The 17,800-nt window shown below is 39.9% G+C and overlaps 1 protein-coding gene across 1 annotated transcript in view; it reads left to right on the top strand.

The window, feature by feature from the left end:
* The window catches only part of atp9b (ATPase phospholipid transporting 9B), a 55,621-nt gene extending 40,948 nt beyond the window's left edge, over window positions 1-14,673 (top strand). Inside the window, exons 18-29 of the mRNA XM_080734772.1 lie at window positions 192-275; window positions 584-754; window positions 3,189-3,287; window positions 4,026-4,115; window positions 4,667-4,811; window positions 5,513-5,577; window positions 6,241-6,396; window positions 6,555-6,619; window positions 6,884-6,992; window positions 7,844-7,901; window positions 9,744-9,947; window positions 11,400-14,673. Of these exons, the coding sequence (XP_080590898.1) occupies window positions 192-275; window positions 584-754; window positions 3,189-3,287; window positions 4,026-4,115; window positions 4,667-4,811; window positions 5,513-5,577; window positions 6,241-6,396; window positions 6,555-6,619; window positions 6,884-6,992; window positions 7,844-7,901; window positions 9,744-9,947; window positions 11,400-11,536 (1,383 nt within the window). The 3' untranslated portion in view covers window positions 11,537-14,673. The remainder of the gene's footprint in view (window positions 1-191; window positions 276-583; window positions 755-3,188; window positions 3,288-4,025; window positions 4,116-4,666; window positions 4,812-5,512; window positions 5,578-6,240; window positions 6,397-6,554; window positions 6,620-6,883; window positions 6,993-7,843; window positions 7,902-9,743; window positions 9,948-11,399) is intronic.
* Window positions 14,674-17,800: the final 3,127 nt, after the last annotated feature.

A 17,800-nucleotide genomic window follows, 5' to 3' on the forward strand; every position in this document is an offset into this window, starting at 1 on the left:
TTTACAATAACTTTTGTAAATTACATCTGCTGTATAACCATGCTTGATGCTTTGACTAATGCCAGATGTGTTACTTAGTAGCCAAAATACGGCTCATCTGCAAGCTCACAATTTTAAGTGTGTGACAACTGCACACAACTAAGTATAAAGCAGGCTGTACCTTTGTAATGTTTTCTTATCCTGCCTCTCAGTGTGGGAACATGGCCAGGGAAGGTCTGAGGACGCTGGTGGTGGCTAAGAAATCTCTGTCTGAAGAGCAGTATCAAGATTTTGAGGTACCGAATTAACTTTTTTAACTTTGATATAATGAAAATAAATTCCTTTCTCCTCTCTTCTGCTTTATATTTTCCTTTACATTCCTGTTGGTTGTCCCCTCATACATACGGGCACACGCTTGATGAGATCAATGAGTATGTCGAGCAACACTTCAGTGGCGACAGTGCAAAATGTGCTAGTGTGAACACAGTGGTGCTACTTGGAGAGGTGAACGGTAGATGTCTGTATACTGTATACACTGAGGCCTAACGTGTATGGGATGGCCTCTTTGACCATCTCCCCTGTTCTCTTCCTCTGTGCGTTACAGAACAGATACAACCAGGCAAAGCTGAGCATCCACGACCGGACCCTGAAGGTGGCAGCGGTGGTGGAGAGTCTGGAGAGGGAGATGGAGCTGCTGTGTCTAACGGGAGTGGAAGACCAGCTGCAGGCTGACGTCAGGCCCACCCTAGAGCTGCTCAGGAACGCTGGCATCAAGGTACGCCAGTCCAACGACAGCCTCTTACTTACGGTTCATTAATGCAGTGGTTCTCAACCTTTTCATGCCGCGACCCCCAAAATAATCATATTTTAACTGGTGACCCCCCCCCCACCCTGACGAGCACTAAGAGTTACGTGTTGTATAACACGGTTCTCTTGGGAAAATAGCAGATCTACATGCGCACAATGCCTCGCGTTGCGTGGCGTTTTGAGCATGTAGATCGTCTATTTTCACAATTTCTGCCTCTAATTTTAGACAATTTGGCCAATGTTTAATTTGTCATTTTAGAGGTACTAGAAGCTGGGCCGCCCTTCGGGCGGCCCAGCGTCTAGTCGGCGACCTGGCCAACTCGGGAACGATGTAAATAGAGAATGAATGCCCCGCCCTTTAATGCAAACCCCATTATACCTGTTGTCATAGGACCCGTTTTGACCATCTGTTTGCCTGTGTCCATTTATGCCCATATATGGAGATATCTGTATCTGTCTGTCTGTCGGCGTCCATTTTATGTCCATATATGGAGATCACTGCAGATATAGTTCTGGGTCCATTTTATGCCCATATGCCCATATATGGAGATATCTGTCTATTTGCGTCCATTTTATGCCTGCCCCACCCTTTAATGCAAACCCCAATATACCTGTTGTCATAGGACCCGTTTTGACCATCTGTTAGCCTTTGTCCCCACCCTTTAATGCAAACCCCAATATACCTGTTGTCATAGGACCCGTTTTGACCATCTGTTTGCCTTCTGTTAGCCTTTGTCCCCACCCTTTAATGCAAACCCCAATATACCTGTTGTCATGTTGTCATAGGACCCGTTTTGACCATCTGTTTGCCTTCTGTTAGCCTTTGTCCCCACCCTTTAATGCAAACCCCAATATATGGAGATCTCTGCACACACAGTACCGGTTGCGGAAAACTCTGATGTCAGACATCAGCTCCGCATTCGGGGATTAATTTTATGCCCATATCTGGAGAACGCGCGTGCCGGTGGGAAGAACGGTTCTCGAGATTCACATACATACATACACATTCACAGAGATTTTTTGTTGACTCCTGGCGTACGTGATGTCAGAGCCTTTTATGAAGTGATGTCACAATGAGTCAGCGATTGTGCCGATTTCCTCAGGAACAGCCTGATGTTAACAATCAGCTCCGCGTAAGGAGATTCCGAACGTTTCGCGCCGCTTCGGGAAAACCGCATGCCGAGTCGGGCCGAGGCCCGGCACTGCACTCCGCGCCGCAGCGGGGAACGCGCGTGCCGAATCTGAAGCCGGTGGGACGAACGGTTCTCGAGATACGCGGATTACAAACAAACAAACAAACAAACAAACAGACAGAGATTTGTCGCATTTATAGATAGATTAAAAAGTCCTTAAATTGTCACTTTAGAAATGTGCAGATACCCTCTATGCACTTAAACGTTATGTTGGTTTGTTTTCTGTTGAGTGAGAAAACAATGTTCCACATTAAGTTCATCATCATCTGGGGACCCCCCAAAATAATTTGACCCGACCCACAGGTTGAGAACCACTGTATTAATGCATAATTATGTTCCAAATATAATAATGCTTTACCCTGTGGCAGCGCGAGTATAATTATACTTAGACGCTGCTGTTGTTGAGAGTGATTCTCACAAATGAGTTTTTATGTTCTCCCCGTGTTTGTGTTGGGTTTCTGCCGAGTACTCTAGTTTACTCCCACACCAAAAGACATGCAATCCTGCTAGTGCCCTTGACCAAGATACTGGTATTACTACTGCAGTTGGTCCCGAGCATCCTTAGGATGGGCTGAATGCAGAGGACAAATTATCAGAGGCGACAATAAAGTAATATCACAAATCAACAGGTTGGGATGCTTTTGTACAGTGAGGTCCTCTTGTATTGAGGTTGGTAGGTATACTGGTATTCCTGAGGAGCAGCGTTTGTGTGTTCTTTGTGATTTGGGAGTTGTGGAGGATGAGTTAAATTGAGTTTTTCACTGTCCACTGTATCATGACCTAAGAAATTCCTTATTTGAAAAAATGCAAGCCAAACATCCAGATTTGCTTTGGATGTCTGAATGTTCTATGTTACGCTGGTTGTTTAATAAGGACGTTTTTGTTCTGGCAAAATTCATAGAGAAGGCATGGCAGTTGCGTTGGAGAACATTGTACCCTTAAATAGCAGCATGGACTATCAATGGACTGTCCATGTGTTCTTGTTAAGCATTTTTGTCTGTGGTGTATCTTGGTGTATGTATGTATTATGTTTGTGAGTGTCTTGTAAGCCTGTGTGGGTTGGGCATCATTTGGTGCAGGACACTTCTCTGTCTGTCTGTCTGTCTGTCTGTCTGTCTGTCTGTCTGTCTGTCTGTCTGTCTGTCAGTCTGTACATTGTGTCATAAGTTTATAACTCTAATATGCTGTTCCTATTTGTATTCTGCCAAGATCTGGATGCTGACGGGGGATAAGCTGGAGACGGCCACCTGCATCGCTAAGAGCTCACATTTGGTGTCCAGAAATCAAGACATCCATGTCTTCAAACCGGTACGCCTCATCCAGATTGTCCACCAAACGTTTTCAGCTTGTGACCCTAAATAGAAATTTTTCCCAAGGACCCCAAAATAAATGTATTAATCACTACTACCATTGACGAGATCTGACAGATTTATTTTATAAGCCCCCAATACCTTTGACGAGATCTCACAGATTATTGTTTTATCGCCGTTTAATCGAGTCCCTGCTCTTGTCCTGCTTCTGAAACACTGTATCTGGTTCCCGGCCGCTAGCCCAGATCCGTCTATTTCCGTATCCGGAGATTTTTACATAAATCAGTGTTGTTGACGTCTGCAAAATATCAATTATCTCTTGAGTTTTTGCTGTAAACAAGCCGCATTCATACAAGCCTAGCAATGGAGTGGACTATCCCAGTCACTTTGTTCTTCTCCCAGAGTTATAAAATGAATGTATTCCTCGTAGTGAATGAGTTAAGCCCTATTTCAATAATTATGAAACTAGCAACATATACAAGCTCACAAGCATTGCAAATGTATTCATTTTAATTGTGAAAGAAATTATCAGGAAAGATTCAAAAACAGGATATTACTTGGCTCCTATTTTGGGTCACGATTCTTTGTTTGGGAAACACTGTAATACACCATTATTCACATGATTGCCATTTTGCTCTTACTGTATGATCTCATGTTCAGGGGGTGGTTCGTAGTAAGATAACAAGTCCTGTCCTATGATTCTGATGGATGATTGTTTCACATGGCTCTTGGGCAGGTCTCCAACAGAGGAGAGGCCCATCTGGAGCTCAACGCCTTCAGAAGGAAACATGACTGTGCTCTGGTCGTCTCTGGAGACTCCTTAGAGGTACTCCCAACACAACACAACACAACACAACACAACACAACACAACACACAGTGCTGATACTTAGAGAAGCAGATGAGAAGCAAAGAGAATAAAATGTATTGTGCTCCGTGCATTGCCAAAAATAATAATGAAGTTCAACCAAGGCCTTAATGTAACGGGGAAACAAAGGCGCACAAAACACATAAGGTATTATTCGACATGTACTGTAGGAGTTCAGACCAACTTTGTTTCAATTGCATTGTATTCCTTCACCTGCTCTCTGAAATGTGTGTGTGTGTGTGTGTGTGTGTGTGTGTGTGTGTGTGTGTGTGTGTGTGTGTGTGTGTGTGTGTGTGTGTGTGTGTGTGTGTGTGTGTGTGTGTGTGTGTGTGTGTGTGTGTGTGTGTGTGTGTGTGTTAAAACCAAACATAAGCTGTCTGTTGGACGTTGACCACTGTTGTTTGTGACATTGCGTGAACAATAATTTTGTCAGTTTTTTGTGCTTGTCTTTTCGTCAAAGGGTGTTCTCTCATGACAGTAACTGCACGGTGTTAACGCTGTGTCCTGACAGGTGTGCTTGCGGTACTATGAACATGAGTTTGTGGAGCTGGCGTGTCAGTGTCCTGCAGTGGTGTGCTGTCGTTGCTCCCCGACTCAGAAGGCCCAGATCGTCAAGCTACTCCAACAACACACAGCCAACAGAACATGCGCCATAGGTAGGCTCTCTGGTGTCTCTCTCTCTCACTCTCTCACTCTCACTCATAAGCAAACAAGAACACTGTTGAAGAGAATAGTGGAGACAGTATTACCAGGGTTCCCACGGTCATGAAATTCCTGGAAATATTTTGAAATTTGAAAAATATTTTTCTAGTACTGGAAAAGGGTCCTGGAAGGTCCTGGAAAAAATAGCTATGCATTGTCATTGGTTATTGATTTTGTTAATACCTCTGAAATGACAAATTAAACATTGGCCAAATTGTCAAATATTAGAGGCATAAATTGTGAAAATAGCAGATCTACATGCTCACGTGAGTATGTAGATCAGCTATTTTCACAATAAAATTCTTAGTGCTCGTCAGGGTGCCGGGTCCCCAGTTCAAATATGATTATTTCGGGGATCACGGCCTGAAAAGGTTGAGAACCCCTGGCATACACTACTTGTCTTTGGGCATTGCGCATACGAGTAAGCGACTCGTTATTGAGCTGAATTATTGTTATATAGTCCTGGAAATCGCGTTAAATATTCTGGAAAGGTTTTGGAAATTAATTGGTAAAGATGTGTGGGAACCCTGTATTACCTTTTGTGTCCACATGATGGCAATCAAAGCTCACATGTTAGATGCTGTTACTTTCAGAAGCTGTGATGCAGCATTTAGTTAGCGTTTGTCTGACCTGCTCCTTCTCTGTTCGGTGACAGGTGATGGAGGAAATGATGTCAGTATGATCCAGGCTGCAGACTGTGGTATTGGAATAGAGGGAAAGGTAACAGCTGATATGTAATCTATCTATAAATTCACAGAATGTCTGTCTGACCTTTATCTGTGTATTTCTGAGGACCTTTTTGAGTGTGAAGTCTATTCAATGTGCAGTTCTCGAGAACGGGGCAAGCAGCACTTCCGGGTGCCAAGCAGCCAGCCTGCTCCTAATGAATGCTCCTAATGAATGGCTGATGGTCACACGGTCTGAACGGGCACTGCATTAAAAATAATATTGTCGCTGTCAGTTGGAAACCAATGTAGTTATTATTTAGTCACAAGCTCTTGTTAATACCTTTCATTGGTTAAATGTTCATCAGATCACCAGCTGATGTGACATGTGAGTTTGTAGGTCGGCTATTTTAGCTACTTTTGTTTGTTGAAGTTGGGCATTCATTTACAAAAAAGTCGAAAGGTGCTTAGATGGAGAAACAAGGTTTCTGTCCGACATCAACAATATTTTAATTATATGGCTGCCAGGATTAAATAAATAATACAACATAAAATGTAAAATGATTTAGATAGATAACGTAGAAATAAATAAAGCCATTACTCAGCATTCAGCAGTCAAACCTCAGATACATCTCATAAAGTAACTTTTTGTTTTGCTTATGAAAAAATGTCATGAATGACTGCAGCAGCATCGATGCATCTGTAATCCTAACTACAGGAGGGGAAGCAGGCATCGCTGGCTGCAGACTTCTCCATCACTCAGTTCAAGCACATCGGCCGACTGCTCATGGTCCACGGCAGGAACAGCTACAAGCGCTCTGCTGCACTGGGCCAGTTTGTCATGCACAGAGGCATGATCATCTCCACCATGCAGGTACCACACCCAGCCACTAACCAGTGCAAATGCTGAACAAATTCTTCATAAAGACTTGAGAGTACTAGGTTTGTTGAGTGCTAGGTTTGTTGAGGGTCGATTAAACATTAGTTTTCTGTGAATGATCGAATTCATCACTGTTCTTTTTTCTCCCCCAGGCGGTATTCTCCTCTATTTTCTACTTTGCCTCTGTTCCTTTGTACCAGGGCTTCCTGATGGTTGGGTAGGTGTGCCTTACTGAACATAGCATACTGTAGAATTAGCCCAAGAATGTGGAAGTGCTTTTGTGATTGAAATATTTTAGATACACTCATACAGTACATGTGCTTATGGAATAATTGATAAAAGTTTATTTTAACTAGTTTAAATCATTTTAAAATAATAAATACAAAACGAACAGTTTTGTACATACAAGGTTTTCACCCAACAACGACAATATGGACCCAGGCATTCCCTGTGTCTCAATACATAATTTATTTCTCTACAGGTACGCCACCATCTATACCATGTTCCCAGTGTTCTCCTTGGTTCTGGACCAGGATGTGAAACCAGAGATGGCTCTGCTCTACCCTGAGCTTTATAAAGACCTTACCAAGGTAGTATAATAATAAATAAATATGATAACCACCGTATGAACTACATTATACTTTACATATAGTACCAGCTCAATGGCCTTGTGGTTAGAGATTGGGAGGTATGGGGTTCAATCCCTGACCGAGTCATGCCAAAGACTTTAAAAAAAAGGGGGGAAAAGATAAGAAAACCGGTACCCAATGTGTCCCTGCTTGGCACACGCATCAGTGTTAAATTGGGGGCAAGGAACTGTGACATAGTAGTATCATGTCTATGTGGTGTACTTGTACATCATGTTACCTCGTGCTAAGAAAACAAGAGATGGGCTCCTGACGTACTGTATTTCTATAGTGTATAGTAAGCAGCCATTATACACACATATAGTAGTAGTTGTATAGACCGTTATGCTGTATATTACTACTATAGTAGAAAACGTTATATTAAACTTGACTTGTACAGTATATAATGGAATACAAAAGGTATTTAATATAAAGAAAACTAAAGAATTAAAAGCAATCTGGTAAAATCCCCGGCTCCTCCTGGCTGACGTTGGACAAGAAATGTAGCACCTAAATGCTCCCGATGAGCAGGTTGGTGCCTCGCATGGTTTCCTCTGGTGTCCCTAAGGGTCAGAAAAACTAGAAAGGCGCTATATACATATATGCAGTCCATTTACCATGTACAAACATTTGTATATTAAGAAAAGATGAAAATGATTAAAATATTATGAGAATAAAATTAAATAAATATAATCTCCATATGAACAGCCATAGACAATTGTAACACTTTTTTTTTTAAGGTTTAAGATTTGATCATCAGCTCAGTATGTCATTGATAGTTCAAATGTAATAACAATCTTCCTTTTTTTTTATAGGGACGGTCGTTATCTTTCAAGACTTTCCTCATTTGGGTGTTGATCAGTATCTATCAAGGTAACAAAGTATGCTTATTTAAGGCATTTATTTAATGTATGCTGTTCCTTAGACTTGTTTAGACTGGGTCCAATGATAGAATAGGTTTACAGTAAATTCAAACACACACACACACACACACATCACAGAGAACTTCAAAGGGTGTACAATAGCACACAGTTTGTTTATGCTGGATTGTGTTATAGAAATTAGGCTGTAACAGGTGTCAGCCAGGTGCACATAAAGTCCTCAGGATTGTAAGCAACCTCAGCCCTGTCCTGTCCTGTGTTTTGAACAGGCTGAGAAATGAGCCCTGTATAGCCACTGGCCAAAAGCTGGTACATTTTGACCATATCTGGCTAACTTCTCAAGTCTATCAGCCAGTTTGGCAGGTAACTGGGCCTTGTTCAGGGGGTCTATTCTAAAATGAAATCCTACTTGGGTGGTAAAGTAGTGACTGGTGGATGATGAACTCTACCAACCACCATGACTGGCCAGATGAACACGTTTCCACACCTGGTTTTGAAGCATTGTTTAACCTTCACAAAATCAACCTGAGAGATTATGATGGTAGTGTAGCCTAAATTCAGCTCCTCCAGCTAGCATTTCTTCATATTTTACTACTCTTAATACCAGAGTACCCCCTGGCCCCCTGCAAAATTCCCAGACGGTCCTTTTCTCAGTAGCTTGGGTTTCCGAGCGTCATCCGCTGTTACATGCGGGCTTTTGTCCGTCCAGTAAATCGATATTTCTGTAATCGCTAAGCCATGCAGCGTGTGTGAAAGATCTATGTTCCTGCTCAAGCATGACTTCCTGACAGCTCTAGTTTTTTTAATTAAAAACTAATACCACGTCCAATGAAAAAAAAGAAGAAAACGAAGAAAACTGGGAGAAGATATGAGAGTGAGAGAATGACAGCGACCGCATAGGAAGAGGAGGAAAATATTAGCCCCCCCTCCCGCCACCCCACACACCATGATCCACTTTAATTTATTACAGAGTTTAACTCTCAGGAATGCACTGTGTATGAAGGCTTTATGAAAAGCCAATTATGTGATCAGTTATAGGCTATTAAGCTCAATTTGTGTGGCGTTATGACTAAATGAAGGGGCCTATCAAAATACAGTAGGCGCCCCCCAGATGAGTGAGTGCCCGGCTTTCATGGGACGTCTCCAGGGTCGGGACCACACTGAGACGCATTGTGTCGTCTGTCTTTTACCCTCATAAATGTTATTGAATCAATCCTTATCTCCAGACAGGCATTCATCCTTATTCTAAGATCCAAGTCAGCTGTCTGTACATTGTAGAGTAGACTGGGGCCAAACCTTTTAATGCGGCTTCTTACTTTTTTTTCTCTCCTCTCTTATGCAGTGATTAGGAATATGCTTCTAAACTGTCCAGAAGGTTTTGACAATTATATATATATATATATATATATATATATATATATATATATATATATATATATATATATATATATATATATATATATATATATATATGCATTTTATTTCAAATTGCCTGAAATTTAATACACTTTTCTCTGTGGTTAAGAAAGGATTTGCTACCTTTGGAATTCCTGAAGCCTTGAAACCCCCACCCAAGTGGCACTTAGAGCAGATCATAACAAAAAGCTGAGAATTATTATGTGGCCCTTGTTTGACACCTATGTCTAGTCTTAACCAAAACTCCATGCAATATAAAAATATATCTTCCGGGCAATTACCCAAACGCAGACATAACAGTTAGTGAATTCATGCTGGGTTTAATCATTTCTCCTTCCCGGCCTTTAAGCAAATAAAACACATTTCGGTCTTTGTTTGTTTTTGTGTGGCTGACGCACACTTCCTCTGGCGCCACCAGGTGGTATCCTCATGTACGGCGCGCTGGTGCTGTTCGAGTCGGAGTTTGTGCACGTGGTGGCCATCTCCTTCACGGCGCTCATCGTGACGGAGCTGCTCATGGTGGCGCTGACCATCCGGACCTGGCACTGGCTCATGGTCCTGGCCGAGGTCTTCAGCCTGAGCTCCTATGTGGCCTCCCTCGCTTTCCTCAACGAGTACTTTGGTAAGAGTGTCCACATGTCTTCTCATGCACCGTTTCACAAATAGTGGGTCGGAAACCCATTTGTGGGTCCTGGGCCAATTTTTTTTCCTACAACAAAAGAAAGAAAGAAAACTATGTATATATAAAAAAAAGGTTCCCCTCCCAAATCAAATCATTTTATTTTTAGAAATAAAACATAGCATTGAGAATTTTATACATTTTCAAACAAAAACAAACGCATCTAAGAAATTCCATAAATAAAATATAATAGTAATTAAGAAGTAGTGAAAATAGCCGATCTACAAGCTCTCAACGCGACGCGAAGTGACGCGTTGTGAGCTTGTAGATCTCCTGTTTTCATCAGTTTGGGTCACTGGCTGATGGGTAATAGAAAATAGCAGATCGGCTATTTTCAAATGGCTGAAAGGTATAGGGCTGAAGTGGTTATGTGGTATGTTTTGTAATAATAATCGATCTACAAAGTAACTAGTAACTAAAGTTTTCAAATACATGTAGTGGATTAAAAGTACAATATTTGGATGTAGTGGGGATAGTTGTAGTTGAAAGGATGTGTGCCATATTGTTCCTGATGTTGAACGGCTGGTTACTTTTAAACCTCCTGGAAGATGAGTGTCACACTTTGCACCACACCTGTTTTGTGTTTAAATTCCATGTACTTGGCACTTAATTTCTCAACAATTTTACTAGAACCCTCAGACACCTGCTTTTGCTAGTGCTCCCCTCCCTTGTCTCTTTTCTCTCTCTCTCTCTCTCTCTCTCTCTCTCTCTCTCTCTCTCTCTCTCTCTCTCTCTCTCTCTCTCTCTTTCGCACTATACTTACTCTCTTTTTGCTATACTTGTTCTTTTGCTTCTGTATGTTTCCTTGGCAAAAGGCATAGGCAGGGTGTCCCTTGGAGCGTTCTTGGGTAGGTGTGCATCAATGCGGATCTAACAATATCTTCAAATCCCCACCTATACACACAACCCTTTTCACTCCTTCCTTCATGTTTGCATTCCCTTTTTTCTCCCTCTGTCTTTCTCTTATCGCTCTGTCTCTCTGCCTCTGTCTCTCCCCATTACTGCTTGCTGTGTTGTGCCACAATGTGATGCGTTGTCAATGTCAATATGTTTGTTGTGCGTATTTGTTTTGGGTTTCATCATTGTAGCATGATATTTCACTGACGTCTCATATTCCAGTCTTGAAGTTCATGACCTGTACACTAACTCACATTTTTATCACAATGTATATTAATACTGGAAGATAAAATAGGAATTGAATGAATTATATGCATGTTATGTTTGTGGAAAATACATCAAGCATCTGAAATAATGATCTCAATATTCAATTTGACACAGAATGTCTTCCTGTGGTTGGATTTTATCATTAAATACAAAAATATAAACGTTGCATAATTGTGGTACAATTTGCAATGTGGCTGTAGATGTCTAACTCTGGCCACTGTTGCTTTTCAGACTTGTCATTCATCACAACTAAGGCCTTCCTTTGGAAAGTGTCTGCAATCACACTGGTCAGCTGTCTTCCTCTGTACATCATCAAGTACCTGAAGCGTAAATTCTCACCGCCAAGCTACTCCAAGCTGTCTTCATGAGCCAAACTGGACACCGTAGATTTGCCTATTTCTATTTGTTTTGTACTTTCTGGGCTTCTCTGACATTTGTTTTTCTTTGCACTTTCTTTTTTGTATTCACTGATCTCCGGCAATGGACAGGGGACCAGTAGAGTTCAGTCGACCACTGGAACTGTTTAAAAAGAAGAAAGATTTCTTTGGATTTATGTCACTGGAATTTTGAATTTGTCACTGGAACAAAGCACATTATGCCATTTTGGAATACTTGAAAAATATGGAGCACATACTGAAGACTTAAAAGATTGACTTTGTTGAGCAGGGGAGAAGAGTTAAGGATAGAAGAGATAAGTGGTGTAACAGACTCACTGCACCGGGAAGGCTCAGAACTATTGAACTCTTGTCCTCAAACAGTCCTGGTCAATTTGCCTTCCATGGGCTTTAGTGCATTTTGAACCAGTCAGTTCCAAATGTAATTTTATAACAACTCACTTACTTTCAGCATTTACATTTTTGTATGTGGAGCTATGGATTTTTTATGTGTTTTTTAAGAACAGAAATTAGTTATTGTGTTTTGTTTTGCCAGGGAGAAAAAGCGGATTGTTATAATATATTCCTTTTTTCCGTCGCACTTTTTCATGGTCTGTCGCATGGCGTTACCATTGGTGACCTGTATACATTGGCAACCACGAAGACATTCTGTGATACAATGTCTGTAGACCTCTGTTGTGACTATCTGCGCCGTATTGCAATTCCAGCTCCTAATTATTAATAAGCCTTTTATTTTTAACTATTACTGCAAACCTCACTGTTTAACTCTGCTTACCTTTATACAGAGTATTAATACATTAACCAAAAAAGTTATCATACACAATGTATGTAAAAATATTCCTTCTCGGATTATCGTTTTACACAGTAAGATTTGAAGCATTAACTCTTGAGAGGGCACAGTTTGACTGGTAAAGGTTAATTTAAATCTTGAGACACTCCAGATTTTACTGTGTAGGGCTGACTTCAACACTTTGTATGTTTGTTGACATGTATGGCATATCTATCATCCATCCTTGATAATTCCTCCTTGTATGAAACCAGCACTCCATAGTCTACATGTTATACAATGCTACAGTATTGTTCACATTTTGGCCTTGATGATTGTATTGTATAATGAGAGATCTGACAGAACCAGACAATATTCATTGCAGCTAATGTGCCTCGGTATTACCATTATTGTATTGTATGTAAATGTATTTTAAGGTAGCGTAAGTGATATTTTTTGGTTAAAAGAAAAGTGTTTTGTTAAGAGATTAAAGTACTATATTCTGATAATAATCATTGCTAGTATAGAGTGTTTGTTCCGTAACAGGAGTTGTCTTTCCAGATCTTTAATAAACAGAAAATACATGTTCAGGTACTAGGTGGCAACATTTCAGCCAATCAGGAGAGGATACCCATTTAACAGCTTCATGTTTATAGTGTTCCAGTTCCAATTTTGTCTGCTCATTTCTTTGTGACATCACTTCCAATTTCACTTGTTTAATCTATATCCTGTATGGGTTTATCCTGTATGGTTTCTCTCTCCTTATTGGATCAAATTAGTATCCTGACCTGAAAATGCGTTTTCTGTTTGACATTGGTGACTCCTGTTACTGAACAAACACTCGATAGCAATGAGTACTATCAGAATATAGAAATATTTAACACTTATTTTAACCAAAGAAAATCACTTGCCCTACCTTTAATCACTTAAGCCAAAATTTCAAACAAATTCCAAACCTCACACAGCTTTAGATGTCAATCATTCAGTCAATCAATCAATCATAGGTTTTCTGTAAGCCCTGCCCCTATTTCCTGCTCTGACAGATCTTCTCTTCTCGAGAGCCTCGTTATACCAATCTGTGTGATTGTTCTTTTCACAAAATGACAATGCTATTCCATGAAACCTGATTTATATATTTATTTATTTCCTTTTTTGATTTTCAGTGAGTGACACCATTGTATGTTGGAGGAAAGGGGCCGTCCACAACAAGCACTATTATGTACAGCTCTGTCTAAAAAAAGGAAAAAGAATATTGTAGAAAAGTTAATTATTTCTGTAATTCCATATAAATAAATGTTTTAATTGCATACAGCTTATGAAAATCAAAAGTCCATATCTCAAAATATTACAATATTACATGAGACCACTCAAAACAATTAGAGAAATGTCAACCTTCTGAAGTCAGAGTTGCTTGAAGTCCAGTGTGAGGTTTTCGCAGTAAGTGATGATTTGGGATGCTATGGCATCTGCTGCTTCCAGTGCTTTTTTACACAATATTCAAATCTTTTGAGACAGCTGTATAACTATACTATACTTTACATCAATATTCACCACTGTTGTCCTTAGTTGTGTGTGGACGCCATCCAGTTGAGTTGGAACGATTTCTAAAACTATTACAGTTTTAAATAACTGTGTCGTTTATAGTTATAATGCTTGATATGGACATACCTTATTTTTTTGGCGTCTCAACACGGGGCACCAAATCACTGAAAAGCTATATATTTGTTAGGCCTTTACTGTTAAAACCATATGACCGCCCGGGTTTATATGTCACTTTGGCCTGATGTGGATGTTGATAATTGTTATGGAGGAATGAGTTTTATCATTTATTCCATGGACGCTAGGGTTAAGTTGGACATCATATATTAGACTCGGAAGGTGGACTCAGAAGGTAAAAGTTGTTCAAGTGAACATCGTAGAATAAACATTTCTGCATTTAATGTTTCTGCATTAACACGGTGCAGTAAATGGGGTAGTACAGCAATGATTGTCTATAGGTTGGTTTTGATTTCCTTCAGTTCAGTATCTTATTTGAGGTCAAACTCAGGTAAATAATTCCTAAATATAACCTGTTTGGGTTAATTGTGGCAACCGTGCTGTGAATTGGTAGCAACACTTAAAACATTTTTAAAGAAATGGAAAAAAAAAATGATGTACAGTAGTTGTTGTGGAAGGATTTAAGAAAGTATGGCAATGTCACTTTGATGTCAATTATTTTTCGGTGTGGAGGTTGAAATTTGAGTTTCTTTATTCCTGTGTTGTCTGTTGAGACGTGAGTCGTGTGTATGGTATTGTAGAAACTATTCTTTGTTTGTGGTTTTGCTTTCCATGTCCTACACTGTTATTTCTAACAGAACAACCGTTATTTATAATATTGCTATTGATTTCCGAGCAATAAAAACCAGGAAGTTGAAATTCTAAAGTTTTGTACATTTTATGTCCTAGCCACAAGGGGGAAAGAAAACCCATCTGGCCATAAGATGGAGACAAAGACCTGACATATAGCCAGGACAAGACATAGAGAATTACTACAATCCTCTCACCATGCCAGTGAAGTCCAAGGTAAAAACTAATTATGTTTCAAATTGTATGTTCATCTATTGCCGTCTTACAGCTTCAATCTGGTATGGTATGAAGTTATCTAAATTCCTAAAATATTTTTTGCATAGTACTGGTCTCTGCTGTTTTGATGGAACATTTCCAAGGTAAAGAAAGCTTTCCTAATCAAATATTAAGCCGAGTTCAAAATTGCTGTTTTGGTGGTCCCATGATGCAATAATGATCAGGCCTTTTAAATTTATATAAGCTGGAGACATTTTATGTGCTGTTTCCAGAACACATACAATAGGAAGATTTAATAAACATAAAAATTTGATATTGTGTCTATTGTCCTTGCCGGGTGGAAACCTCATAATGTACTTTTCAGGATTCAAAAAATGGCAAAAGAAGCAGACCTACAAGCTTGCAGATCTGTTATGTTTTATGCTTTTTTATGACACTAGTGTGATCAAGCAGGGCATTCATTTACAAAAAAACAAGAGAATATGGAGATTGAGAGGTTTCTGCCCGACAGCAACGATATACTGTATTTAGCAGGCAGGGAAACCTGAGCTACTTATGATTCAGCAGGGAGACAATGTGTTATCAATTTCACTGCATGGAGCAGGAAGTACTTTGTCTACGGTGGATGACCCAGTGATGAATGTGATGGTCCAATGGCTCTAACATGTGAAGAAACATTTACTTTCATCTCCTAGTTTTCACTTGGTATCTTAACGTTCCCAAGAAGAAAAGAGGTACTGTACTGCTCTGTGAGTGGGCTAGTACTTATGTCTTCCCATGTGCATATACATGGAAGACCATTTTGGCCTGTTTTCTAGAACAGTTACAGTCGAGCACGGTATTGTGAAATTAGCCTGACATTCAAGTTTAAATCTGAAAATATGGCTATTATTCAGAGTCAGTATTTAGACAGTCAAATATGTATTACATCCTATATTAGAAATGCCTAGAGGGTGGGTGGACGGTGGAGGCCATAAACGTAATATGCAGACTTGCGAGTCACACCGTACCTCAGATACACACGAAACTTGGCACAAACACTGATCAGCGGCCATCACAATAGCATACCATGTGGCACAGGTGCACTGTTGTTCCAATCGGCAAAAACACTGGTTGGTTAGGGGTCTGGCATGACAATAGTCCATACCAGGGGCCATGTGTGATCCGTTATTACTTTGGCCCACGTTAGGGGGCCACAGGCATGACGCAGATCTGCACCAAACTTGCGAACTTGCCACAAACACTCTTCAGGGGTCTGAACCAAAAGAAAAAAGAAAAAGAAATGCACACATATGGGGCGCTACAGTAGTGTTTAAAGGGGTATTTCACTTTCAAAAAAACTTTTGGTAATTTTATCATCCAATCAGGCTTTTATGAACACCTGAACAGTTTTTAATTTGCTTGATTAAATGTTACCAGGCCCTCCTCCTCCATGGACTTCTCCCCATACACACCCATTATAACTTCTAACTCCATTTTAACCATGATAGATTAATCAAAAACATCAATTATTTCTTTCTGGTGACGCATACTACCCTCCTAAAACGTGATCAGGCCGTGTTTTTTCGATAACCTTTTTCATTTATTTTTAATCATTTTTTATTGTATTTAATTTTTTCCATTTTCCCAAAGAATTATTAAAAATAAATGAAAAAAGTTATTGAAAAAAACACGGCCTGCTCACGTATTAGGAGGGTAATATGAGTCACCAGAAATAATAATGGGTGTTTTTAATGAATCTATCATGGTTAAAATTGAGTTTGAAGTTACAATGGTTGTGTATGGGGAGAGGCCCTGGGTCTGGAGGGCCTGATAACATTTACATCAAATATCTAAATATTGAATCAAGCAAATTAAAAACTTTTCTGAGTGTTCATAAAAGCCTGATTAGACGATAAAATTACCAAAAGTTTTTTTGAAAGTGAAATATCCCTTTAACACAGCATTAAGTAAGTAAAATGGCCATAACTCGGTGACCACAGCTCTGATTAGCGCAATATAGAGCTGGATTTGAAGGCAGCGGCCTGAATATCTAGTATGTAAAATGTACATGAGAGTTCAAGTACATTGCTTACTATTTATGATGCTATATTCCCAGAATGGAATGTATGAGTGAAAGAACTTGCTTGATGGGCATTTGTAATGTAGTGTCTTAGCTGTTTTTCACCCGAAATTGCCCACCAAAGATGCCTCTATAAAATAAATGTCAACCCTTCAGAATTTGGTCTAGCCCATGTAGAATAAAGTGTGTGTGTGTGTTATATATATATATATATATATATATATATATATATATACACATATATATACACACACACGCGCACACGCACACACGCACATACATACATACATACATACACATAATGGTTTTATTTTATTTTTGTATATGCTGCTTTCACTTGGGAGCCCTACCATTAAGCTATCCTGTTAGCAAATGTCTAGATGGTTCTCCATCTGAGCTGGTTTGTTAAAAAGGATTCCATGGCACCCTGTTTGAATTAAGAAGCAGTAACCAGCACAGATAAAGTTACCAGCAATGATATGCCTTGACTGGCTTCATGCTGGAGAGCAGTTCAGAGGTGTTAACTTGCAGGCCCCAATACCCGATGTGAAGTTTTCTGCATGTAGATTGCAGTAGGTTGCAGTAAAGGCAGCAATATGTGTAAAATTGAGTAAAATTCATTTTTTTCTGCAACTTTTGTGTGTTTAAGTTTATAAATACAGTATTCCTGTGCCATTGTTGAATCCCTGTCCTCCAAATCAAGTTGCATACTGCAAAAAAATATTTCATTTTATCCACAAAATCATATAAGCCTGTTGTTGGTCAGTGTCTGGGTCTGGCCTAGCCCTGATAAGTATATGCCTCCAGCTGTTCCAGGGACTGTTGGAGGGAGAATGTGAGAACTCAG

The sequence above is a fragment of the Nannobrachium achirus genome (assembly GCF_963921795.1).
Source record: "Nannobrachium achirus genome assembly, chromosome: 10".
Classification (NCBI taxonomy): domain Eukaryota; kingdom Metazoa; phylum Chordata; class Actinopteri; order Myctophiformes; family Myctophidae; genus Nannobrachium; species Nannobrachium achirus.